This window comes from Canis lupus, chromosome 15, assembly GCF_003254725.2.
Source record: "Canis lupus dingo isolate Sandy chromosome 15, ASM325472v2, whole genome shotgun sequence".
Classification (NCBI taxonomy): Eukaryota; Metazoa; Chordata; class Mammalia; order Carnivora; family Canidae; genus Canis; species Canis lupus.
In genome coordinates this window covers 1052750-1080206 of record NC_064257.1, presented here as the reverse complement: position 1 = coordinate 1080206, position 27457 = coordinate 1052750, and the positions used below count along the sequence as shown (strand labels likewise).

General features: G+C 36.3%; 1 protein-coding gene and 1 long non-coding RNA gene across 7 annotated transcripts in view; one reads left to right on the top strand and one right to left on the bottom strand.

The window, feature by feature from the left end:
- The window catches only part of FOXJ3 (forkhead box J3), a 141746-nt gene that overhangs the window by 51778 nt on the left and 62511 nt on the right, over positions 1–27457 (bottom strand). For all 6 annotated transcript variants that reach the window (XM_025419712.3, XM_035698751.2, XM_025419707.3 and 3 more), the window contains one exon: positions 1552–1635. In XM_025419712.3, coding sequence (XP_025275497.2) covers positions 1552–1635 — 84 coding nt within the window. The remainder of the gene's footprint in view (positions 1–1551; positions 1636–27457) is intronic.
- LOC112642270 (uncharacterized) overlaps positions 19700–27457 on the top strand; it is a 57500-nt gene continuing 49742 nt past the window's right edge. Inside the window, exon 1 of the long non-coding RNA XR_003125116.3 lies at positions 19700–19923. This is a non-coding gene — a long non-coding RNA (uncharacterized LOC112642270). The remainder of the gene's footprint in view (positions 19924–27457) is intronic.

The following is a 27457-nucleotide window of genomic DNA, read 5'->3' as shown; positions in this document are numbered from 1 at the left end:
CTGCCTTTGGCCCAGGGCGTGATCCTGGAGACCCGGGATCGAATCCCACATCGGGCTCCCGGTGCATGGAGCCTGCTTCTCCCTCTGCCTGTGTCTCTGCCTCTCTCTCTCTCTCTCTCTCTCTCTCTCTCTCTGTGACTATCATAAATAAATAAAGAAAAAAAAATAAGTCTCTTTTAAAAGGCAGAATTTGGAGGACAGGAACTGAGGTTCATTCCTTCTCAAACCATTACATACATGGTTCATCAATATCTCAGTCTTAAAACTTACCAGAAGACCATCTCACCAATACTAAATTTTAATTTCTTAAACTGGTATGTATAAAACCAAAAACCATTCTGGCCTAAGAGTTCACCTCTAATTCAATACAGATTAGTACTGGAATATTGAATTCCCACCGCCGGCTCCATAAATCTGCCTTACCAAATATCCCACGGCTGCTATACTTCACGAGCTTACCTGATCCCAACTTACACCCAGCGTAAGGTCCTTATCTTTGAGATTGGGAAGTTCTCTCTACCAGGAATGGTGATAAAACAAATTTATCTGACCGATTATTACCCAGTTTCCTTCATCTTATTCCCTTTGCCCCGATTTATTCTGCAAACATTACGATCTTATTATGAGCTGATCCATACTAACACTGGAGATACAAATACATTTTCTCTGCTCTTAAGGGATCACAGTCCAGTGAAGGAGACAAATACAGAGACAAATTATTTCTACAAAGTGTGGGAAATTCTATAAAAAAACTGTAAAAATTCTACAAGAACACAAAGAAGTGAGGAAAAGTTTCACAAGATAGTTAACATCTGAAATGAGTCTTAAGGAATAGTAAGGTAGAATGGTGCATATATGTGTTTTAGTTGAGATGATGAAAATACAGATTGGTGAAAGCTGAAAGGTAAAGTTAGTATCTGATGACAGCCAAACTGGACTAAAAGTATATTGCAACAAATAACTTAGGATATCAACTAGAGCTCCTTTTCTCTTCTACTCTTACAAATTAATTTTAACCACAAATTTACAAGAATGATCTTATACAAACAACCACCACAAATTTACAAGAGTGATCTTATACAAACAACACATACAAACAGGATTTGGTACACAAAATTACTACTACATGGTTGGAAGCAGGAAAAAGCATTTTGAAGACGATCAGGAAAATTCAATATAATCAGACTGATTGCCTGCAGTGAAAGGCAGTAACTTTGTTACATAAAAGCAGTCTACAATGTTGTAGATACAGAGGAAAGGACACCAAATTAAAATTCAAGAGACCTGGATTCAAGTCTCACATTAGCTGTGCCCTAATTACAAAAACAAACAAACAAACTTTTTATGTAATTCCTAAACTGCCTACCTCACTCAAGGGGCTATTAAAAGCAAATAAAATGAGTCTGAAAGTGCTTTCAAACAACAGAAATGCTATACAAATAACATATTACCTTCATTAAGGTTGTACTTGTTATACTGGAAATGAATTTAAAAACCTGTACTACTAACATAAACCCTACCATACTAAATTTGTGATAAAGAGCTTTTTACCCGTTCTACAGATCGTGCTCTCTTCTTTGGCCGAGTAGGCAGCGCATCTTCCTTCGGATTGGTGTCTATTGCCCAGTAGGACCCCTAAAGGTAAAGACAGAAATCACATTAACAGTATATTACAGCAACCCCATACCATTAAAAATGGATTTTTATAATCCTCTGCTCCAAAAGCAAACATTCTGCAGATACAACAGTGGAAAAGTAGCATAAGAAGATAAACTAGCTTCGAGAAAAGTAAAGTTATATGAAGAAAAAACAGTCCATTTACAACTAGATTATTGCAGGAGAAAAAAATCGTAATCTGAAGTATCAAGGTCTGAGAACTTCTGGCACAGCCAAAGTGCAGTGCAATGAACACACTTTTAAAATATATTCGGATTCTTAATTGGACACAAATATGGTTAACTACAACATATGACATTCAAGTCTAATAGAGTTTTATGTATAAAGAGACTACACTCTGGGACCTCACAAATCCAAATGGTAAGTTAAACAACTTATAAGGACAAACTGCCTCAACACATTTTATATAATAAACGCATCCTGGGAAGCAATGGTCTGTACATAAATCTTTTATTGCTTATTCTATCACAACTTTTTAAATATTTATCCTCTCTTAGAAACAACTTTTTAGACTACTCATTTGAAAATACATATTTAGCACCTACTGTGTTCTAGGCACTCAGAAACTGTGATTCCTTTAAAAAAATATTTGAAAAGTATACCATTTGCACATTATTTTTTTTTTAAGATTTTATTTTATTTATGAGAGAGAGAGAGAGAGAAAGAGAGAGAGAGAGAGGCAGGCACAGAGACACAGGCAGAGGGAGAAGCAGGCTCCATGCAGGAAGCCCGATGTAGGACTTGATCCTGGGACTCCAGGGTCATGCCCTGGGCCGAAGGCAGGCACCAAACTGCTGAGCCACCCAGGGATCCCAGCATTTGCACATTATTATACAGATGAAGAAACCAAAGCTCAAAAAAAGAAATGGGTCTGTTCAACCAAGGGTATTGAGAACCAGGACCAGAATCAAGGTCTTAACTTCCTTTCTTGCTCAGTTACTTGTTTACACACACACACACACACACACACACACACACTCACTCTTAAGGGAGGAGGGCAAGGAATAAAGGAGAGAGTAAGAAAAGGAAAGAAGGGAGAGATGCATTTTAGCTTCCCAGGCTCCTTTTACAGGCAGTATTTGACAATGAGGGGAAATAAAGCGCTCACCTACCAATCCTCAAACTTTGTGTCCAACATCAATTAGCTGCTTAAAGTTTTTTAAGCATACCATGTCCTTTCACACAGCTCTGCCTGCCCTACATGCTGATCTCACGGCCTATAATATCTACCCTACCACCGACAACCTCACATTCTACCTTCAAAATTTAGCTCAGATCTTATCTAAAGGAATCCTTCCTCTGATCCTCCTACTACCCTTAAAAACTCATGACTCTCTTCCTCTGTAAGATCTCCATACCATTTAGACAACTGATTGCAATTAACATTTATAAACTTATTTATAGGTTTATATCCTTTCCGGGCTGAGTTCCTGACGGTGGAAACTCATTTCTATGTCTACTGTGCCAGGCACAATGTCAGACAATAGTAAGTACTCAATAAACACTTGCTGAAATGGGAAGAAAAGCATGTGAACAAACTGTGTCAACAATTTTAAGAGTACAGGGCATCATACTATGCCTTCCCAGATCCTAGCGTAAACTGGTACCTGAACTTAGCACTCATCACCCAGCCATTACCAGAAGATTTCTTCCATATCTTTTCAAAGTAATCACTGCAGTTTCAGCTAATGAGTCTACCAGACCTGACATAAGCCTGCTAACAACCATGTAATAAAATGTACATGTTACAGAAATTAAGCACCAAAAATGAAAATGATTTTAAGTTCAGCTAGCAAGTTTCCAAATAAACAAAGGAGGAAAAAAGTTTTATACTCAGTTGTTACATAAGTTGATAAATAAAGCGGGAAGAAAAATACCAATGCTCATCGGACAATAGTTTAAAATCCACTATTCATGGAAATGACAAATTACCAGTGTTTAGTATTGTTTTTCATGGGATTTATGTATTAACCTGGGGAAACCACTCAGTGTCCATACACCAGACTGACTTATTGTTAAACATTTTAATAAAACCATAAAAAATATACTTCCACACAAAATATGATTGGCTATAATTTATCACAAATATATCAAAAAAATTGTTCATAATCTGAACTATTCAGGATATACTAAAAAACCCTAAATGCCCAAATGCAAACACAAACATTGAAATTATTCACAAAAGAAACTGTACAATCTGGACACCTGCTTAGCTCAGTTGGTTGAGCATTTGCCTTTGGCTCAGGTCATGATCCCAGAGTGTCAGACAGAGCCCCACACTGGACTGACTCCCTGCTTGGCAGGGAGTACTCTTCTCCCTTCTCCCTCTGTCCCTGTTCGTGTGCTCTCTCTCACTCACTGTCTCTCAAATAAAATCTTTAAAAGAAAGAGAAAAAGAAATTGTAAAATCCTCCACCTTAAGTAGCTCTTACTAACCCACTGTCTGAATTTCATCTGTGAAATCACAGGTTTGCATTAAATAACCTCAACATCTCCCTTCACAGATCAAAACCACAAGATACCACTTCACACCCATTAGAAGGCCTATTAGGAAAAAAAAGACAAAAAACAGAAAACAGCAAGTGTTGACAAGGATGTGGACACCCTGGACCCCTTACACATCACTAACGGAATGTAAAATGGTGCAGCCACGGTGGAAAATAAGTGGCAGCTCATCAAAAAATTAATATGATCCATCAAGTCTACTTCTAGGTAGATACCTAAAAGAACCAAAAGCAAGGACCTGAACAGATATTTGTATCCTCATGTTCATAGTAGTATTATTCATAATACCTAAAATGTAAAGCAATTCAAAGGTCCATCAATAGATGGATAAATAAAATGTGATATATTTTTTTTTCAATGGGAAATTATTCAGTCTTTAAAAGGAAAGAAATTCTGGGGCACCTGAGTGTCTCAATAGGGAAAACGCCCAACTCTTGGTTTCAGCTCAAGTCATGATTTCATGTGTTGTGAGATCAAGCCCCATGTGGAGCTCTGCACTCAGAGAGGAGTCTGCTTGAAGATTCTCCCCCTCTGCCTCTCCTAATTGACTCTCTAAATCCTTTGATTCTCTAAAATAAGTCTTTTAAATAGATAAAAAGAAAGTCTGATATATGTATGCTGTAACATGAGTGAACCATGAAGACATCATGCATGCTAAGTGAAGTAAGTCAATCACAAAGAGAGAAATATTGTATAATTTCACTTAAAATAGACAAAGCCACAGACACAGACAGTAGAATGGTGGCTGCCATTAGGTGGGGGATGAGAAGATGAGGAATTACCACTTAATGGTTATAGTTTCAGTTTGGAAAGATGAAAATGTTTTAGAGATGGATGGTGGTGATGATTGTATAACAATGGTAGTATATTTAATTCCACTGTACTATATATACTTAAAAAATAGTTAAAATGGGGCAGCCCCGGTGGCGCAGCAGTTTAGCGCCGCCTGCAGCCCAGGGCGTGATCCGGGAGACCCTGGATCGAGTCCCACGTCAGGCTCTCGGCATGGAGCCTGCTTGTCCCTCTGCCTGTGTCTCTGCCTGTGTGTCTCTATGAATAAATAAATAAAATCTTTAAAAAAAAATTAAAAAGGTTAAATGGTAAATTTTATGTTCTGCCAAGCCACACAAAGGTTACCTTTGTTCTTCCTTATTAAATATTTCTCACAGAAACTGAACTGCCCAGATACAGGCTATCAACAAACACATTCCACTCAATTTCTTCTCAGAGTAAGGCCTGCACTCAGCAAGTTGCACTCTAGACCCATGTGTGACAAGAAGGAAACAACAGTTTTTTTCATGTGGTTTTATTTTTAAAAACAACTTTAATGGAGCATGTATTCTTTTAAATAAAGCACACCTATTTTAAGTATACAGTTCAAGGAGTTCTGGCAAATGTACACATTCATGCAACACCAAAAGCAAGATACAGAACATTCCCATCACCCTAAAAGGCACCTTTGTGTGGCTTGGCAAGCAATTCTCTTTCCTTTGCCCCCACCTCCATCCCATACAACCAATGACCTGTTTTCTAATATAAATTAGTTTTGCCTTTTCTAAAATTTCACATAAATGAAATTAGCCTGTCAAACTGTTTTCAATGCCCACTAGCAATATATGAGGTCAGCTGCTCTATGTCCTTGCCCACACTTGGCATTTTAAGTCTTTTACAATTATAACCCATCTAGTGAATATTATAATTGTACCTCACTGATTTTCATGTTATTTCCCTAATAAACGATAGTAGGCAGCATCTTTGCATGTGCTTGCCATCCATTTTTCATCCAAATTTTGCCCATATTTTATTTGGGTTTTAAGACTGGATTATTTGCATTATAAGAGTTTTTAAAATGCTTTTTGATTAACAAAAGATATAATATATTCTATCTAATATTTTCTCCCAGTCCGTGGTTGTCTCCTCGTTTTTGAAACAGCATCATCTAAGGAACAAAAATCTCAAGTTCAAAAGTCCAATTTACCGGGGCACCTGGGTGGCTCAGCCTTTGGCTCAGGTCCCAATCCCAGGGTCCAGGGATCAAATCCCACATCAGGCTCCCTGTAGGGAGCCTGCTTCTCCCTCTGCTTATCGCTCTGCCTCCCTGTGTCTCTCACGAATAAATAAAATCTTAAAAATAAAAAAGTCCAATTTATCAATTTTCATTTTGTGGTTTGCACTGATTGTTTCTTTTAAAAAAATATACTTGGTTACTAAAACATACAAATATTTGCACCCATGTCTTTTTTTTTTTTTTTTAAATAAAGATATCTATCTATTTGAAAGAGTGAGCAAGAGAGCACTGAAACAGTGGCAGAGGGAATGGGAGCAGCAGACTTTCCCGCTGAGCAGAGAGCCTGGAGTAAGTAAGGTTCAATCTCAGGACCCTGGGATCATGACCTGAGTGGAAGGCAGATGTCCAACTGACTGAGCCACCCAGGCACCCCTATTTTCACCCATGTTTTCATCTACATGTTTCATAAGATAATTTTAACCTTTATGTTAAGGTCTCTGATCCACTGAGGGTTAACTCTCTGTATGAGGCAAGGATCAATATAAATTTTCCTTCCACCCACACCACTCCTTGGAAAGACTACATCCTTTTCCCACTGAATTACATTGGCACCTCTATCAAAAATCAGCTGAATATATACATGGGTCTATTTCTGAATTCTATCCTGTTCCACTGATCTACATGTCTATCCTTATACCAATACCTCTGTGTCTTAATTATTGTAGCTGTACAAAAAATCTTGAAATCCGGCACTGCAAGTCCTAAAGTTCCCATTTTTCCAAAATTGTTTTTGCCTATTCTAGGTCCTTCGCATTTCCACATAACTATGAGAACCAGTTTGTCAGTTTAAGAAAAAAAAATTCCATTAGGATTTTTATTGGGATTGCATAAACTCTATAAACCAATGGGGGAAAGACTGACATCTAACAAGTCCTCTATTCCACAAACTCATAAACATGTTATAGCTCTCCATTTACCTAGGTTTTCTTTTATTCCTCTTGATAATGTTTTACAGGGTTTAGTGAACAGGTCTGCATTTATTTTGTTAAAATGTATCCCTAAAGTATTTCATGATTTTACAGGCTACTATAAACGGAATTGCTTTTGTTAACTTGCCGTTGTTCCTTGGTAATCTAAAAAAATACTGACCTTGTATCTTGTGACTTTGCTAAATTCACTTAATAGTTCTAGCAGTTTTTCCATAGCTTCTTTACATATGCAATAATGTTGCTTGCAAATAAAGACACTTTCACTTAGTATTTTACAATTTGGATGTCTTTTTCTTGCCTTACTCCACTGGCTTGGACTTTTTTTTTAAGATTTTATTTATTTATTCATGAGAGACACAGAGAGAGAGACAGAGAGGCAGAGACACAGGCAGAGGGAGAAGCAGGCTCCATGCAGGGAGCCCGATGTGGGACTCGATCCCAGGTCTCCAGGATCACGCCCTGGACTGAAGGCAGGCACTAAACTGTTGAAGCCACCCAGGCTGCCCACTGGCTCGGACTTCTAATAGAATGTTGCATAACAGTGAACGCAAACATCCTTGTTTGTTCTCAATCTCAGAAGGAAAGCATTCAGTTTCTTATCATTAAATATGATATAAATTGTAAATTTTTGATAGATGCCTTCTTAATCAAATTAAGGAAATTCCTTTTTATTCCTAGTTTGCTGAATGAGTGTCAAAATTTTTTTCTACATTTGAGATATGATTTTTCTGTTTTCTTCTAATATGTAGTGAGTTTTATGTATTAATTGGCTTTCTAATTTTAACCTGCAACACATCCCTGGGACAAATTCCACTTGATCATGACATATTCTCCTTTTTATATATCAATGAATTTAATTCGCTAATATTTTGTGAAGATTTTGGGTCTGTGTTCACAAAGGATATTGGTCTGTAGTTTTATTTCTTTGCCTGACTTTGGTATCACAGTAATGCTAAACTCATGAAATGAGTTGTAAACTGCTCCTTCACTCACTATTTTTTTTTTAAAGTTTCTGGAAGATTGGCATTGGTTTTTCCTTAAATATTTTAGCTTCTGGTTTCATTGCTTTTATTTGTTCATTTTCCATTTTCTTGATTTCTAATTTTCCTGTTTCCTTCCACTTACTTTTCGAATTTGCTCTTATTTTTCTACCTTCTTAAGGTAAACTTGCATAACTGATTTCACACCCTCCTGATTTTTCTAATTTAAAGCTATAAACTTCTTCCTTAACACTGCACTGGCTGCATGTCACAAATTTTTTTTTTTATTCTGCTCTCATTATCATTCGTTCAAAATACTTCTAACATTCTTATAATTTTTTTTCTTTAACCCAGAGGTACTTTAGAAATGTACCATTTCATTTCTAGACATTTGCGGTTTTTTAAATATATTTTTGTTACAGATTTCTAATTTAATTCTACCAGTCAGAAAACATACTCTAAAATTTCACCCCTTAGTAATCTACTAAAACTTGTTTTCTGGCCCAGCCTATGGTCTATCTTGGTGAATATTTACTGTGCCTTTGAAAAGAATATACTGCCTTTTTTTTTTTTTCAAGATTTTTATTTATTCATGAGACGGAGAGAGAGAGGGAGAGAGAGAGAGAGGGAGGGAGAGGGAGAGAGGGAGAGAGGGAGAGAGGGGGAGAGAGAGAGAGAGAGAGAGAGAGAGAGGGAGGGAGAGACATAGGCAGAGACACAGGCAGAGGGAGAAACTGGCTCCCCATAGGGATCCCGATGTGGGATTCTAACCTGAGGCTCCAGGATCACACCCTGGGCAGAAGACAGGTGTTAAACAGCTGAGCCACCCAGGCTTCCTTCCCTAGAATCTGCTTTTGATGAATATAGTATTTAGAGCCTTAAATACTTTGTCTAATTGTTCTATTATTTGCTGAGAGAAATATGTTAAAATATCTTCCTATAATTGTGGATTTGTCTGTTTCCCTTTTTAGTTCTGTTTTTTTGTTTTGTTTTCTCTTTTTAGTTCTGACAGGTTTTTTGTTTTTGTTTTTGGAAGCTCTAGCTTGTTGTTTTATCCAAGATATTATCTTTAAGTAATCTCCAACCAGTGCAGGGCTTGAACTCACAACCTAGAGAGTAAGAGCCCACGCTCCATCGATGGACCCAGCCAGGAGCCCCAAGCAGCTGTTTTTTGGGGCACACACATTTATAATTCTTATATATTCCTGATGCAGAGGTCTTATTTTCTGCTACCTATATAATATGCTGTTAGGGTCACTCAATGACATCCATTTAGTTATAGTTCTTTTCAGCTCTACATTCTTCATTGGTTCTTTTCATAGTTTCCATCTTTGTAATGAAATTCCCTATCTGTTCACTCATTCATTATTTGAATATACATTATTTTTATTCTTTCAACATGTTTATAGTATCTGTTTTGAAATTTGTGTCTACTAAATCCATATTCTGGGCCACTTGTTTACCTGATTCAGGAGCTGAGATAACTCCCAACACTTTCCGGTGCCATACTGACACCAGTCTCTTTCAGGCTATGAATTTTTCCCTGAATAATGAATGCATCATGCTGGATTCCAAAATAAGTACTATAATATTTAGAAGGTCAGCTGAGATAACTCCCAACACTTTCCGGTGCCATACTGACACCAGTCTCTTTTAGGCTATGAATTTTTCCCTGAATAATGAATGCATCATGCTGGATTCCAAAATAAGTACTATAATATTTAGAAGGTCATATGATATCCTGAAGAGAACATCTATCAATCCACATATGTGGATTTAAACCCCAGATGTGGTTCAAGAATTTTGAACAAGATGGCAAACCTTTGATCTACTTTTCTCTTATCTATTTCATAGAGTTATCATGACAATTAGCCCAAAGTATATACTAGGAAAACTAGTTATTACTATTTAACTATGAACAAGAAGTGTCCATGGGACAGAGAAGTTAGGTCATTTTAGAAATAACTTCTAGGATAAATAACAAGGAGAGTGGGAAACAAATTTATGAGATTTTTAATACAAATTTAAGTATAGTAAACCCAGATTTCCTTTATTTTTTTTTTTAAGATTTTATTTATTTATTATGAGACACACAGAGAGATAGGCAGGAACATAGACAGAGGGAGAAGCAGGCTTCCCATAGGGAGCCTGATGTGGGACTTGATCCCAGAACCCCGGGATTATGCCCTGAGACAAAGGCAGACACTTAACCACTGGGCCACCCAAGTGTCCCTAAATCCAGATTTTCTGTAACATATAATAATATATTTATTATATCCAAGTTTTTCTGGTTTTGGAAAAATATATACCAAAATAGTCCTGAATATAACTAATTGTTCATCAACTGTCGTGCATAAAACTAAAACATCTACCCAAAAATACTCATTCCAAATTTCCAATCTCTATATATACGCTCTACTTTTTATTACTTCTGGTTCTTTAACTTATATTTTACTATCAAAAGGCAATACTGATTTCAGATTTCAAATATATTGAATAGATTTAACATATTATTACTTCTGGTTGTTCTTATATTTTCAAAATGCAGTACTTTTGAGATTTTTGATGGCCCAGGATTTTGGTGAAGGATAGCCATCTGTCCCAAAATTACAAAAAGCATTCTATTTGGTTTATAAACACCAAAAAGATTGAGAACTCTAACATTTTTTCCTGTATCATATATTTCCTCCCAAGCACTTTTGTATACACATCTAACTTCAGGATTTGTCCTCTTACGAATTATCCGAGTTTTGGTGCAGAAATACCATAAAAGATGAAAAATCTGTCACATTGCTTTATAGAAAAAAAACAGGATGATTTTGATTCTAGTCACAAAATACAACATGAAGATTTTCTTGTTGAATGACTAAAGGGATGAGAATATTACATTATGTTTTTGTCCTCAGAAATATATCAATAACTCAGTATCTTTTGAGTTTGGGAAGATATATCTAAGATATTATTAGATGGTGATTATAAACATGACAATTAGAGTCTGAAGTGTTGCTCTCTTTGTATTCATTTTTTTCATTCTACAGATAAAAATAAACCATCCTCTTTTGTCAATTTTCATCTTTGTCCTTACAAAAAAAAAAAAAAAAAAAAACCCTAACTCTCACAATATATATTCAATAAAAGTTAAAAGGGGGAAAAAAATAAACTTAAAATGGCACCTATAGACTTTTATTATACATTCTTGAAAGTGGGCAACTCAATAAGAAAACTGAAGTATAACTGATGATTTCATTATTACATCATCCTTCTAGGTCATTCAATCATTCTTTTGTATTCTTCTGATTTTAATGTTTGGGCATATGGATAAAAACTGATGGGCAATGATGAAATAATAAAGGTGATGTAACCATTTCAAGATTTAGGAAAATTAAGATCAATAAAATTCTACAGAGACACCTGGGTAACTGAGTGGTTGAGCGCCTGCCTTCAGCCCAGGGCATGATCCCAGTCCTGGGATGGAGTCCGCCATTGGGCTCCTCGCAGGGATCCTGTTTTTCCCTCTGCCCATGTTTCTGCCTGTCTCTCATGAATAAATAAATAAAATCATAAATAAATAAATAAATCTATAATGCATGTTATATTTATAAAAGAATCACATGGTAATTGCAAGATAGCATAAGTTCTATTCTTTAGAACCTAAAAAAAGGTTTTATTTGCAAGAGAGAGCACAAATGTGGGGGCGGAGTGGTGGTGGTGGGCAGAGGGAGGGAGAGAAGCAGATCCCCTACTGAGCAGGAAGCCTGAAGTGGGGCTGGATCCCAGAACCCCAGGATCATGACTTGAGCTGAGGGCAGATGCCCAATGGACTGAACCACCCAGGTGCCCCTCTTTTTAAAAAATACATAAATTTCCTATTTGTTCTTCAGAAGATTTCTAAGAAAGAATAAAAGTCATAAAATAATCATCTTTACAAATTAAAATTGCTCAAAACAGATACCTGAAAACTGAATTGGGTCCAATGGACCCTGATGATATACAAAGGGTTAAATATATACGAAACATTTCCTCCTCTAGTATTTGATCACATATAGTTTTGCACTAATCAGTTAGTACTTTTTCTCATCTCCTACAATTTCTAAGGTAGAAGCATAAAAATATTTGGCAAATCTTACATTTTAAGGGCTGAAAAGGACCTATTACAACTATTACAACTTTCATTTGATTGCCAAAGAGACTTGTGCCTACAAAAGTTAAATGATTCTAAAAATTTATCTTTTCTTTTTTAAAAAAGACTTTGAGAGAGAGCACACGCTTGTGCACACACACACACAAGCAAGGGGAGGGAGAGAGAAAAGCAGATTCCCACTGAGCTCAAAGCCTGACCTGGGGTTTGATCTCTCACACAACCCTTAAATCATAACCCGAGCTGAAATCAAGAGTGGATGCTCAGTGTACTGAGCCACCACCGGGGTGCCCCTCATCTTTTTTCATTTAACATTTGTTTTATTCCTACATGCACAAGAAAAAACAAATTAATAATAACAGTCAAAATATATTTAGTGAAGCTTAATATCAGAAAGTAAATGTAAGAACAAGCCATACCTGTACAAAACCTAAATATTTATCTAATCCACTACTGGGAAAATGACACATGCTGAATCACCCAAACTGGATAAACTTCTCAAACTATGGGCAGATATCAGAAAGGTAAACAACCTTTCTGTTAATGACAGTTCATGAAGGGTTGATCATGTGCTAGTCACAATGCTAGCACTAGGAATATAATACAGAGAAAGTCTCAGTCCTCATCTGTGGTGAAAGGGACAGAAAAGATACCTGGGTAATTAACTCTCACCACTTTCATGTCCCTGTTCAAAAGTCACTTTCTCAATAGGCTTAGCTTGCTTATTACTCTTTTGAAAATGGCAATCCACACTGAATCCACTTTATCCTACATATTTTTCTACAGCATTTTAAAAAAGATTTTATTTACTTATTTGAGGGGGAGAATAAGAGAGAGCATGAGCACAGAGGAAGAAGAAGACTCCCTATTGAGCAGAGAGAATGACGGAGGATTCAAACCCAGGACCCTGAAATGATGACCTATGCAGACGCTTAACCAACTGAGCCAGCCAGGTGCCATCTACAGCACCTTTATTATCTAACATTCTATATCATTCTATATAATTTATGTATTTGTTTATTGTTACTCTCCCATAAGGCTGTAAGTTCCTCACGGGCATGGATTTTTTGTCTGTTCTGTTTCCTTACGTATTCAAAATACCTAAAATAATGACTAGCACACAGCAGGCAAATAAATAATCAGCAAGTGCTAAATGAGACAACTGGGCTACATCTCGGGATGATCAAAAGCTCATATGTGGAAGAAGGAAAAGGGAATAAAAACAATTTTAGGCAGAGAAAAGAGCTCAATTAGCATTTTTAACCTGGCATTCATGAACTCTCAGTCTATGCACAGGATTCAGGGACTTCATGAAACTGGGTAAGGAGAAAACACAAACTCGGCATTTTCTTCCATTATGAATGTAAGAAACAAACAAACAATATTAGAAATACCTAAAAATCAGTTTAATTCCTGTCACATTAATAGTTTTTATTTCAAAATGTCAGTCATTACTACTCATTACTCATTTCTACTTGTTATTTAATGCTATATTCCAAAAATAACAATGTGCTACCACATTCAATTTCATTATTTAATGTTTCTAAGGGAGCATATAGATTACTGTATCATAAATGTTATAATATTTTTATAACTATTTTAATGTAACTGTTTATCTTTTCAATCCTGTATTCTAGTTTAAGCATTTAAAAATACTCTGAGAGGGGGTTCCAAGACTTCAAAAGAACTGCCAAATGAAGCCATGAAATAAACTGTAGAGAGAATTCTGGTACTAAAGTCAAAGATCTATGAGAGAGAATAAGAAAGAATCTGTTCATTTGACTAGGTTAAAATAATCATAAGACATAGTAAGAGAGGGGTCCAGACAGCTGAGTTCTTTTTTTAATTTTTCTTTTGCTCCATTTGAATACTATTTATTTCCTTCAATATTTATGTGGCATGTTGATTTTAAGTTTTCTTGTAATTACTAATTCATAAACACCAAAATTTCATTTAAAATGTATTATATTAACCCATCCAAAATTCTAAGTCTTAATAGTCTTTAAAGTACTTACTTTTTAAATTCTCCATAAGCTGTCACAACAGGCAACACTAAAAAGTTATGCTAATATACAATTTATACTCACTGTTTTATATAGTGAAAGCTTTACACAGTAAAGACTAGCCAACAACTTCAAGAAATCTTTATCTCTAGGGGCACCTGGGTGGCTCAGTGGTTAAGTGTCTGCCTTTGGCTCAGGTTGTGATCCTGGGGTCCTGGGATTGAGTCCCGCATCAGGCTCCCCGTAGGGAGCCTGCTTCTCCCTCTGCCTGTGTCTCTGCCTCTCTGTCTCTCATGAATAAATAAATAAAATCTTAAAAAAAAAAATCTTTATCTCTAAATCTAATATACTGTATGAAATTCTGTTTATAAGTGATTTTCCTACCAGAAATTTTACCAGACCAGAAATTTTAATGGTAGTGATCTTATTTATCCTTAGATCTCCAGAGCCAAACAATAACTAGCAAAAGCTGTAACTTAATAAGTGACTGCCAAACTTAACTCCAAAAAATGTCTTATTTGTAAAATAATTAAAACATTCAGAACATCCCGGAGCTAAACAGGGCTTATTACATTCTGTAGCTCTACTTGCTTTTATATATACCCAGCATTTTACTCAAGTTAAGAGGAATAAAAGATGCTCACAGACTGAAAGATTTAATATTGTTAAGATGGCAATATGCCCCAAAGTGATCTCTAATTCAACACAATCTGTATCAAAATTGCAGTCAGTTTATTTGCAGAAACTGACAAACTGATCCAAAAATAAATAGGTATGTGACCCAAAACAGGCAAAACAATCTTGGGGAAAAGAAACAAAGTTGGGAAGATTCATATCTCCTAATTTTATGACTTACTATGAAACTACAGTAATTTGAATTAAGAGTCTAGGAAAAAAAATAAATGTATTTTATGGTCAAATGGTTTTCCAAAGAATGAGATAAAGCAACAGGGAAAGAATAGTCTTTTCAACAAATGGTCCTGGGAAAACTGGGTATCAACATGCAAAAGCATGAATTTGGGCCTCTTACCATCATGCATAAAAATTATTCCAAAATGGATCAGAGATCTAAATGTAAGGGCTAAAACTATAAAACTCTAGGGAAAGAAGTGAAAATCCTCATGATTTTGGATTGACTTCTTAGATATGACACCAAAAGTATAAGCAACCAAAGAAAAATTGATAAATTTATCAACAGACACTATCAAGAAAGTGAAAACACAGCCTGCACAATGGAAGGAAATCCACAAAACATATAATACAGTATTTGTATCTAAAATATATAATGAACATGTAAAATTCACTAATAAAAAGACATCCTGTTTTAAAAATAGCCAAAGGACCTAAAGAGACATTTCTCCAAAAGAGATACACAAATAGCAAATACACACATGAAAAAACAAGCATTATCGTGTCCCATTATAGAGCAATGCAAATCAAACTTGTCACAGAATGAGATACCACTTCACACCCACTGGGATGGCTATAATTTAAAAGATGTGATAAAAAGGGTTGGGGGTCCCCGGGTGGTGCAGTGGTTTGGCGCCTGCCTTTGGCCCAGGGCCCGATCCAGGAGACCCTGGATCGATTCCCACGTCGGGTTCCTGGTGTATGGAGCCTGCTTCTCCCTCTGCCTGTGTCTCTGCCTCTCTCTCTCTCTCTGTGACTATCATAAATAAATAAAAATTTAAAAAAATAAATAAATAAATAAATAAATAAATAAAAAGGGTTGGTAAGGGTACGAAAAAACTAGAAGCCTCATAATTGTGAGAATATAAAATAGTGTAGCTCCTATGGAAAATTTTGTATGGCAGTTCCTCAAAAGATTAAACATATGATCCCAGCAATTCCACTCCTACAAAAATGAAAATATTATACAAAAGCTTGTACAAAACTGATCACAACAGAATTTTCATAATAGCCAAAATAGAAACAACCCAAATGTCCATCAACTGATGAACAGATAAATAATTGTGATATATCCATACGGTGGAGTATCATTCAGTCACAAAAAATGGATGAAATACTGATACATGCTACAACATAGGTAGCCCTGAAAAACTTAGGCTAACTGAAAGAAGACACAAAAGGCCAAAAATTACATGACTCCATTTATACAAAATGTCCAAAATAAATCCATAGAAATGGAGAATGAAGTGGGAATGACTATTAATGAGGACAAGGTTTCTTTTGGGGTGATAAAGTAAAAATGTCCTGAAATTAGATAGTGGTGATGGTCCCACAACTTTGCAAATATGCTAAAAACCATTGAATCATATGATGTTTTTAAAGGGTGAATTTTATGGTATGTGAATTTTAAAAATACTTTAATTAAGGAAAACAGGAGTCATGGAGCTCTGATTTAATACAGTGGTATGCCCAACACAGTCAAATGCCACTTTTCACAAAACAAAGTCAGTGGTATTGCCCAAAAAGAACTCAACTCCCTTGATTTGTAGCTGTTTCCTGGCTTTCCTTTGGACCATGTCAATCTTTGATAAATATTCTAAACAGTCATTAATGTCAGAAAAAGCCAAGTAGTTCATCCACTTTAAGAATTCCAGATTCTCTCGGATTCAAAGTATAAGTGAATTAGTGTAAAATGGAATAAATAGTCTTGACCCTGCCTTTCTGACCAAAAGAGTAAAAAAGATGCAAAGTGACAATTTCTAAACATCTAAAAGCCAGCCTTAATTGAAAATAGCTAAAGAATTAATGTATAATTAGAAAAGTTTCCTTAAGAAGAACCCAACACTGGGGGACCTGAGTGATTCAGTCAGCTAAATGTCCAACTCTTAATTTTTGGCTCAGGTCAATCTCAGGGCTGTGTGATTAAGCCCCACTACTAGGCTCTGCATCAGTGGAGAATCTGCTTGAGATTCTTTCCCTCTGCCCCTCCCCCTGCTCAAATACACTCTCAATCTCTCTTTCCAAAAGTAAGTAAATCTTAAAAACAAAACAAAACAAAACATAAAACCAGCTACTACTTAACTAGGAAAAGACAAACATCATTCTTACAATAAATGTTTAAGCATCTATTATGTACAGATACTATGCTAGGTGCTATGGGGATATGAAGATGTCAAAGACCCAATCTTTATTTTTTTTAAGTTTTATTTAAAGCAATCTCCACACCCAATGTGGGGCTTGAACTCATAACCCTGAAATCAAAAGTCACATGCTCCTCCAACTGAGCCAGCCAGATGCCCCTCAAAAATCCAATCTTGGTCAACAAAAAAACACAACAGATTAGAACAGGTCAAAACACAGATGCCTACATCATTTAAGAACTATAAAAGTTGTACACTCAAAAGGTTATGGTCATAAAAAGAAAAGAGGTGAAAACAGGGAAAAAGAAAGAAAAAAAAGGTGAAACAGAGAAAAAGAACTGTTACTGTCTTTCAGAGTAATGTTGACATTTGAACTGACCACCAAAGGATGAATAAGATGGAAAGAAAGACTATCTTAAATAGTCTAAGATATAATATTTGAGATATGAAGATATCCTCAAAAATAAGAAGATATAAAACTGCGTCATAAATGCAAGAAAAATAATGCAGTACAACTTAAATATACAGTTTAGGGCATGAAGCTGCGGGCTAGAAATGAAAATGTGGCAAGAGAGACAGGTTTGTGGTTCTGTTTATCATACCTAAAAAAGGCAACACTAAAGAAGATCGAGCAAAGGGAAAGAGAAATTAGAGGAAAGAGACCAGTTAGAGATGACAAGTAATCTAACTTGTCTTAATTAAAATCAACTTATTTCTTAAAAATCTCACTTCTTCTAATAACTTTGTTTTAGATGTAAAAACACAGGATCTCAAAACATCAGTGATGATATAAGGAATCAGATGAAAGAGTGAATTAGGTTTGGGGCACTTGGGTGGCTCAGTCAGTTGAGCATTTGCCTTTGGCTCAGGTCATGATCCCAGGGTCCTTAGCAGGGAGCCTGCTTCTTCCTCTCACTTCTCCTCTCCCCATCCCACTCATTCTCATGCTCTCTTTCTCATGCTCACATTCTCAATAAATAAATAAAATCTTAAAAAAAAAAAAAAATGAAGGGCACCTAGGTGGCTCAGTGGTTGAGCATCTGCCTTTGGCTCAGGTCCTGATCCCAGGGTCCTGGGATCGAGTTCCGTGCATCAGGCTTCCTGCGGGGAACCTGCTTCTCCCTCTGCCTATGTGCCTGCCTCTCTCTGTGTGTCTCTCATCAATAAATAAATGAAATTTTTAAAAAATTAAAAATTAAAATTAAATAATGTTCATGAGCTTCCAAAACCTTATATGGATCAGGGACAATACTATATACCTTATTATACATCCTAACGTTCCAGCATCAGAGCACTTTGTTGAACTCATTTCACCAATTATCTCTTAATATACAGAAAAAAAGACCAATGGAAATTCTACAAATAAAAAATCCAATAGATGGAATAAAAAGTTCATCTCGTGCTTAATGACAAGACAGAGTGAAAGAGAAATCCTGGAGACAGATCAGTAAAAATTACCTAATATGAAGGGGAAAAAAAAAAAAAAGACAAGAGAAAATAAAGCCTCAATGACCTGTGAAACAATGTCAAACAGTCTATATTTTAAATGGACACTAAAAAGAGAAAATGAAGCCCTAATGTTTTTTAAAAGAACTAATGACCAAAATATCCCAAATTTGGATGAAAGCCTCTTCTGTAGATCCTAGAAGATTAGCAAATCCCAAGCAGAATGAATACAAGGAAAACTACACTGAGGTACAAACACCTTCAATCTAAAAATTGAGAGAAAAATCTTGAAAACCAAAAGAGACAAGGATTAAGAGGCACATTACAGTAGTCCTCCTAATCTACTGGACATACATTCTAAGACCCCACAGTGGATGCCTGAAACTGTGAATAGTATCAAACCTTATACATACTATTTTTTTCCTTTGATACCTTTGATACCTTTGATAAAGCTTAATTTAAAAGGCATGGGGTGCCTGGGTGGCTCAGTCATTAAGCATCTGGCTTTGGCTCATATCATGATTACAGGGTTCCTGGATCAAGCCCTGCATCGAGCTCCCTGCTCAGTGAGGAGTCTGTTTCTCCCTCTCCCTCCGACTCATGCTTGCTCCTCCTCTCCCTCTCCCAAATAAATAAAATCTTTTAAAAAAGAAAAAAAATAGGTTTAATAAGAGTTAATGACTAATAATAAAACAGAACAATTGTAACATACTATAAAAAATTATACGAAAAAGAAAAAAAAATTATACGAATGTGGTCTCTCTCAAAATATCTTATTGTACTCACCCTTCTTCCTGTAATGATGTGAGATGATAAAAACGCTTGTGAGATCATAAAATGCCTATGTGATGAAATGAAGTGAGGTAAATGACGTAAGCATTGTGACACAATATGAGACTATTATGACTGACCTTCTGACAGTATGTTAGAAGGAGGATCATCTGCTTTGCAACCACAGTTGACCACTGGTAACTGAAACTGCTGAAAATAAATCCACAGATAAGACAGGTTCTACTCTAAGGCAGGGGAGAGACACAACAGGACACACCACCACATATAAATGACAGCTGACTTTTCACCAGAAATAATGGAGGCCAAGGAAAAGAACATCTTCAAAATTCTGAAAGGTAGGGAAAACCCTGCAAACTCAAGATTCCACATCCAGAAAAAGTACTCAAGAGGAGGAAATAAAGACCTTTTCAGATAAATAAGAGCCAACAAAATTTGTTGCCTGCAGACCTACACTATAAGAAATGCCAAAGAAAACATCCTTTAGGGGCTAAAGGAAAAAGAGATCAGTCTGAAATTTGGATTTATAGAAAAGAACACTGGAAGGTAAATAATTAGGAAAACACTTTCTCCAACATAATTTCCTTAAAACGCAACTGTCTAAAGCAAATAAAACAATCCTAAAGTGAGATTTGTGATACAAGTAGAAGATATGACAACAGCACAAAGAAAGGGATGCACAGATAAATAAAACTGTACTGTTGTAAGATTACTAGATTTGTGAAATGGGTGGGAAAAGGTAAGCAGTAGGAAGTATGAAATAGGAAGTGAAAAGGTTTATTTACTTCTAAACTTTTAATATTACATATTAAGCTCTAGCATGACTACTAAAAATAAAAGGAGCACAGCTAAGAAGTCAAAAGAGAAAAAAGAAGAGAGTACTTTAAACTATTTGAGGGGGACACCTGGGTGGCTCAGCGGTTGAGTGTCTGCCTTTGGCCAGGGTGTGATCCTGTAGACGCAGGATCCAGTCCCATGTCAGGCTCCCTGCATGGAGCCTGCTTCTCTCTCTGCCTACGTCTCTGCTTATGTCTCTGCTTCTCTGCGTCTCTCATGAATAAATAAAAATCTTTATTAAATAAACAAACAAACAAACAATTTGAGGGATGCCTGGGTGGCTCAGAGGTTGAGCGTCTGCCTTTGGCTCAGGGTGTAATCCTAGAGTCCCGGGATCAAGTACCACATCGGGCTCCTTGCGTGGAGCCTGTTTCTCCCTCTGCCTGGGTCTCTGCCTCTCTCTCTCTCTGTGTCTCTCATGAATAAATTAAAAATAATAAACTATTTGATTAATCCCAAAACTTGCAGAAATGAAGCAACAAAGAAACAAAAGAAAAACAAATTGTAATCATATGAACAATCATTTTAAATATGGACTAAGCACCCTAAGAAGGCAGAAACTGTTAGATTGAATTTAAAAAGCATGAGCCAATGGCTATATACTGTTTATAAAATACAAGAGCATATATAGACTAAAAGCAAAATACTAGAAGATATATGCTGTGAAGCTACTTAAGAAAGCTGTAGTGGCTATATTAGAAGAAAAAAGTAAGTTTTAAAGAATATTTTAAGAGTATTTCATAAATATAAAAACAAACAGGAAGATTAAACATCACACACAAATATTAATTTTATTTAAGTTTTTTTTATTTATTTATTCATGAGAGAGAGACAGAGACAGGCAGAGGCAGAGGCAGAGGCAGAGGCAGAGGCAGAGGCAGAGGCAGAGGGAGAGGGAGAGGGAGAGGGAGAGGGAGAGGGAGAGGGAGAGGGAGACGTAGGCTCCATGCAGGGAGCTCGACGTGGGACTCAATCCCGGGTTTCCAGGATCACACCTGGGCCGAAGGTGGTGCTAAACCGCTGAGCCACCCGGGCTGCCCCAAATATTAATTTTAAATGAGTCACAGACCTAAATGTGAAATTTAAAACTATAAAATCTGTGGCACCTGGCTGGCTCAGTCAGTAGATCATGCAACTCTTGATCTTAGGGTCCAGAGTTCAAGTCCCAAAATGGACACAGAGATTACTTTAAAATATTATTTTTAATAATAAATAAAATTATAAGATCTACAGAAGAAATCATTGGAGAAACATCATTATGACCTTGGTTGATTTCTTGGACAGGACACAAAAGTCACTAAAAATTGGTAAATTAGACTTCATCAAAATCCAAAATGTCTACTCTTTTTAAGACACCATTTTATCAAAACCACAATGAGATACCACCTCACAACAGTCAGAATGGCTAAAATTAACAACTCAGGAAACAAGAGATGCTGGTGAGGATACAGAGAAAGGGGAACCTTCTTACACTTATGGGAATGCAAACTGGTCCAGTCACTCTGGAAGACAGAATGGAGGTTCCTCAAAAAGTTAAAATAAAACTACTCTACAACCCAGCAACTGCACTACTAGATATTTACCCAAAGGATATAAACAGTGATTTGATGGGGTACATGCAGCCCAATGTTTATAGCAGCAATGGAGCCAAAATATGGAAAGAGCCCAGATGTCCAACAACAGATGCATGGATAAAGATAATGTGATATATATATACATATATATATAATGTATATTACCTATATGTTACATTTATATATTACATATATTATATATATGTATACTGGAATATTAATCAGCCATCAGAAAGAATGAAATCTTGCCACTTGCAATGACGTGGATGGAACTAAAGGGTATTTTGCTAAGCAAATTAAGTCAGAGAAAGACAAATACCATATGATTTCACTCATCTGTATAATGTAAGAAACAAAACAGATGAACTAAGGGAAAGAAAATTAAAATAAGATGAAACCTGACAAGGAGACAAACCATAACAGACGCTGAACTCTAGGAAACAAACTGAGTGTTGCTGGAGGGAAGGGATAATTGGGGGATGGGCACTAAGGAGGGCCTGTGAATACTGAGCACCCACTGGCTGTTACATGCAACTGATGAATCACTAAATTCTACTTCTGAAACTAAAAAAAAAAAAAAAAAAAAAAACCAGAATACCTATTAATAGAAATCATTACATTCAGCAACAAAGATATAAAAATATGAAAGACACTATTATAATAAGAAAAAGGCAAACTAGTCTGAAAAAATATTTATATAGAATAAATCTAGGAAAAAACATATCCAGAACATATTTTTGAAAAACCTACAGAGCGCATGGATGGCTTGGTCAGTTTAAATGTCAGACTTTTTGACTTTGGCTCAGGTCATGATCTCAGGGTCATGAGATCGAGCCACATAGGTTCCACACTGAATGTTGAGCCTGCTTAAGATTCTCTCCCTCTCCCTCAACCCCGCTCTCGCTCTGCTCTCTCTCTCTCACACTCTCTAAAAAAAAAAAAAAAGCAAGCCTGTTGGGTTCATTAAAATAAAAAAAAAATTACAACTCAATAATGACAACCAAATTTTAAAAAGAAAAAAGGCCAAAAGACTTTAAAAGAAACTCCAGAAAAGAGGATATACATATGACCAGTAAGTACATTTCCATGTACTTACTCAATGCTCAATGTGGAAAATTCTATATTAAAACACAATGAGATACCACTCTATGTCCACTAAAATGACTTAGTCAAAGATAGATACATGATACCACCTGTTGACCAGGATGTAGAGCAACTGGAATTCTCATGCACTGCTACTGGAAATTTAAAATACACAACTACTCTGGGAAAAGATTTGGCAGTTTCTTATAAAGTTAATCTCCCACCTACCCTTTGACACAGTAAACACTATGTTAGAGAAATGAAGGTATATATGTATGAGAATTTCTTAGTAGCTTGTTCCTAATAGTCCCAAAATGAAAACAACCCAAATGTCCGCCAACAAATCAATGAATAAATGGAATACTACTTAGCAATAATAAAAAACAAACAACTGACATGTGCAATAGCATCACAGACATCCTGCTGAAAGAAGTCAGACACAAACAGAGGGTACAGGTAATCCAAGAACATGCTTGGGGGCACTAACAGCCCCCCACCTCTGGTTAAAAATCCACATGTTACCTTTGAGTCCCGCAAACCTTAACTACTAATAGCCTACTGTTGACCAGAAGCCTGACTGATTAACAATTAACACATACTTTCTTTTATATGTATTATTACCTGTATTCTTACAATAGAGTAAGCTAGAGGAAAAAAGTGTTTAAAAAAATTATAAAATACATTTAAAGTACTGTATTTATTGAAAAATTCCATGTATAAGTGCACCTGTGCAGTAGAAACCTTGTATTCAAGGGTCAATTGTACGCTGAATGATTCCATTTATGTGAAGTTACATTATGTGAGTTTTACACAAACTAACCTACTATGGAAAACTCTACTGTGGACTTAAATATCACAATCTGAAACTGGGGTTTGTTGTAAAGATTGAGATAATACCTATAAAATAACTCCCTAATCTGTAATGCAGTATACAAATGTAGACATTAATTCGTATCAACAATTCTGGTACAGCACACTAATGTTCTCCTGAAGGAGAGACTCCAACAGCCTACCTAGTGTGCAAAACCCCAAAGATCACAAATTAGAACTGTATAGCTTTGGGGATGCCTGGGTAGCTCAGCGGTTGAGCATCTGCCTTTGGCTCAGGGCGTGATCCCAGGGGTCCAGGCTGGAGTCCCACATCGGACTCCTTTCAGGGAGCCTGCTGCTCCCCGTGCCTGTGTCTCTGCCTATGTGTGTGTCACTCATGAATAAATAAAATCTTAAAAAAAAAAAAAAAGAACTGTACAGCTTTGAACACACCTTCTAAAAACAAATCAACTGCCAACTTCGAGATATCCTAAAATATGGTGCCTCTATCTGTCTTATCTGGCTCTGTTAGAAGAGCATGCAACTCCTGATCTTGGGGTCATGAATTCAAGCCCCATGTTGGGTGTTGAGATTACTGAAGAACAATACTAACAATTAAAAAAGATTATATATATCCATCCTAAAACAAAGATGGATTTTAGAGGGGGGAAAAATAGCACCCAATTGATTTTAGAGGGGGAAGAAAGTGGCACCCAATTAAAAACCAGGTAGGAATCCTAAACTGAAGTGATCAAACAATACTGATAATTCATCAATTTCAGGAAAATTAAGGTAATCAAAATCTAGAAAATGCATCAAAAATTAAAATGTGCCAAAGACCAACAATGGACTTAAATACCTTTAACTTCATCATTACAAAATATTTATCACTTAAAATAAAGTACAATTATCCTAATAATTTATTTCTGATTGAAATTTTATGTCAATAAGAAGTACCCTGCTCTATCACACATTAATTTGACCTTTCTTTAACAGCCTTCAGATTAAAAGCAGCCTAATAAAAATGCCATTATCTGGTACACTTTGCTAACTCAGTTGCTGGAGCATGTAATTTTTTTTTTTAAGATTTTATTTGATTCATTCATTCATTCATTCATGAAAGACACATAGAGGGAGACAGAGAGAGGCAGAGACACAGGCAGAATGAGAAGCAGGCTCCATGCAGGGAGCCCGACCTGGGACTCAATCCCTGGGTCTCCTGGATCATGCCGTGAGCTAAAGGTGGTGTTAAACCGCTGAGCTACCCAGGCTGCCCAAGCATGTGTTTTTTAATCTCAGGGTTGTAATTTGAGCCCCACGTTGGGTACACAGACTACTTAAAAAAATCTTTAAAAAATAAAGCCATTATCTGATTAAATATAAATAGAGGTTGTTACTATTTATTTCATATTCCTGGGGAAAGCAGTCCCTATCATAAATTACTAACCATTCCAAATGGCTAAATCTGTGAATTTTATGTTTTTGGTTTCAACTAACCCTATTGACAAGTTACACATTCACTGATAAAGTGAATCACCAGAGACTATTCTGTGTTCATCCTTAACTCTCAATGCCCATCATCAGGGCCTCCGACACATACTGAATCCCTTCTGTCCCTGACTTTTTCTTTGGCTTCATACCATGTCTCAATGTTTTATTTTTCTCCCAGTTTAAATTTGCCAATCCAGTTTTAAAAGTCTGTTTGTTTTCCCTCCAACATCTTAAGATGCTGGTAATTGCCCAGAGCTCCATGGTACAGCATTTGCATGTACTATATAGAGTAAACATACTTCCCAATTTTTGTCTTGATTTACACCTATTGCCTAAGCATAATTAAGAAACACCCCCTTTCATTCTTAGAAGTTTCTAGTTTGGACTAGAAGTTAAATAGTCACTCTACTCAGACCACAAAAATAGACTGTAAATAGTCAAATATACTCAAAGGCAGGCAGCTTGGTTGGCTAGCTGGCTGAATGAATGTTTGGACAAAAACTATCTTAATGATAGCTCAGGTCCTTGGAACATTTTTCTTGAACAAATACAGGCTTTTATTACTTTTACTTTTAAATATATTGATTACCAAATTAAGCTACGTGGTTTTTTTGTTTTTTGTTTTTGTATATAAGCTAAGTGTTATTCAGGAAAGAAGACTGTTAAGGAATTTACTCTTCATCACTGGATTAAAAATAATACATAATAAACATATTGATTATAGTAAACAGTTCCTTAAATGTTAAAGATACTTAAAAACAGTATGTCCGATTAAGTGATCAATAGTTGGTCGTATCTTGTTTTTAAATCACCATTGCCTTAGCTTAGTCCTTGTAGAAATTTTTTTTAAGTTGGAGAAAAATAAAGTTTTAATGTATCACAACTGATTTCCAAGAGACAGAATTCTCACCTATGTTTAACATAACCCACAAAGCAGTTTAGTATGGCTACTATGTTATTAGGTTAGGTTAATTCAACACTGTCTTGTACCTTAGTATTTTGTCAAACTAATTATTGACCCAAAGACCAAAAGATTTTGATGGCCAAATGAAATTATAACTGACAACAATCCACATATTCTTCAAATGGTGATTAAATGTGGTAAATCCATACAACAGAATACATAAAACAAAAACAATGAACTGCTAAAACAACATAGATAGAATCTCAAATACATTATGCTAACTGAAAGAAGCCAGATCCAAAAGGCCACTGTATGAGTCCCACTTACATGAACTTCTGGAAAAAGCAAAAATATAGATTGAAAACAGATCGGTAGTGGCCTGGGGGTGGAGGAAGAGGCTGACTACCAACGGACAATAATGTTCCATATCTTGGGGATCCCTGGGTTGCTCAGTGGTTGAGTGCCTGCCTTCAGCCCAGGGCATGATCCTGGAGTCTCGGGATCGAGTCCCACATCCAGCTCCCTGCATGGAGCCTGCTTCTCCCTCTGCCTGTGTCTCTGCCTCTCTCTCTCTCTCTCAATAATGAATAAATAAAATCTTAAAAAATATATATATGTTCCATATCTTGATCACAGTGTTGGTTACACTGTATGCTTTTGTCAAAACAACTAGAATCAGGGGGTCCCTGGGTGGCTCAGCGGTTTAGTGCCTGCTTTTGGCCCAGGGCGCGATCCTGGAGTCCCGGGATTGAGTCCCGCGTCGGGCTCCCGGCATGGAGCCTGCTTCTCCCTCCTCCTGTGTCTCTGCCTCTCTCTCTCTCTCTCTCTCTCTATCATAAATAAATAAATCTTAAAAAAAAAATAGAATTATACACCAGTGAATTTTACCATATATAGTTTTTTAAATTAATTTGTTGACAAGGCACGCCTGGGTGGCTCAGTGGTTCAAGCGTCTGCCTTCAGCTCAGGGCATGATATCGGTCACAGGATCGAGTCCCATGTCGGGCTCCCTGTGAGCATCCTGCTTCTCCCTCTGCCTGTGTCTCTGCCTCTGTCTGTCTCTCATGGATAAATAAATAAAATAAAAATCTTAAAAAAAAATTGTTGACAATATATATATATATTTTTTTTTTTACAAAATACTTTTTTTAAAAGTAGTTTAGAGATGGGAAA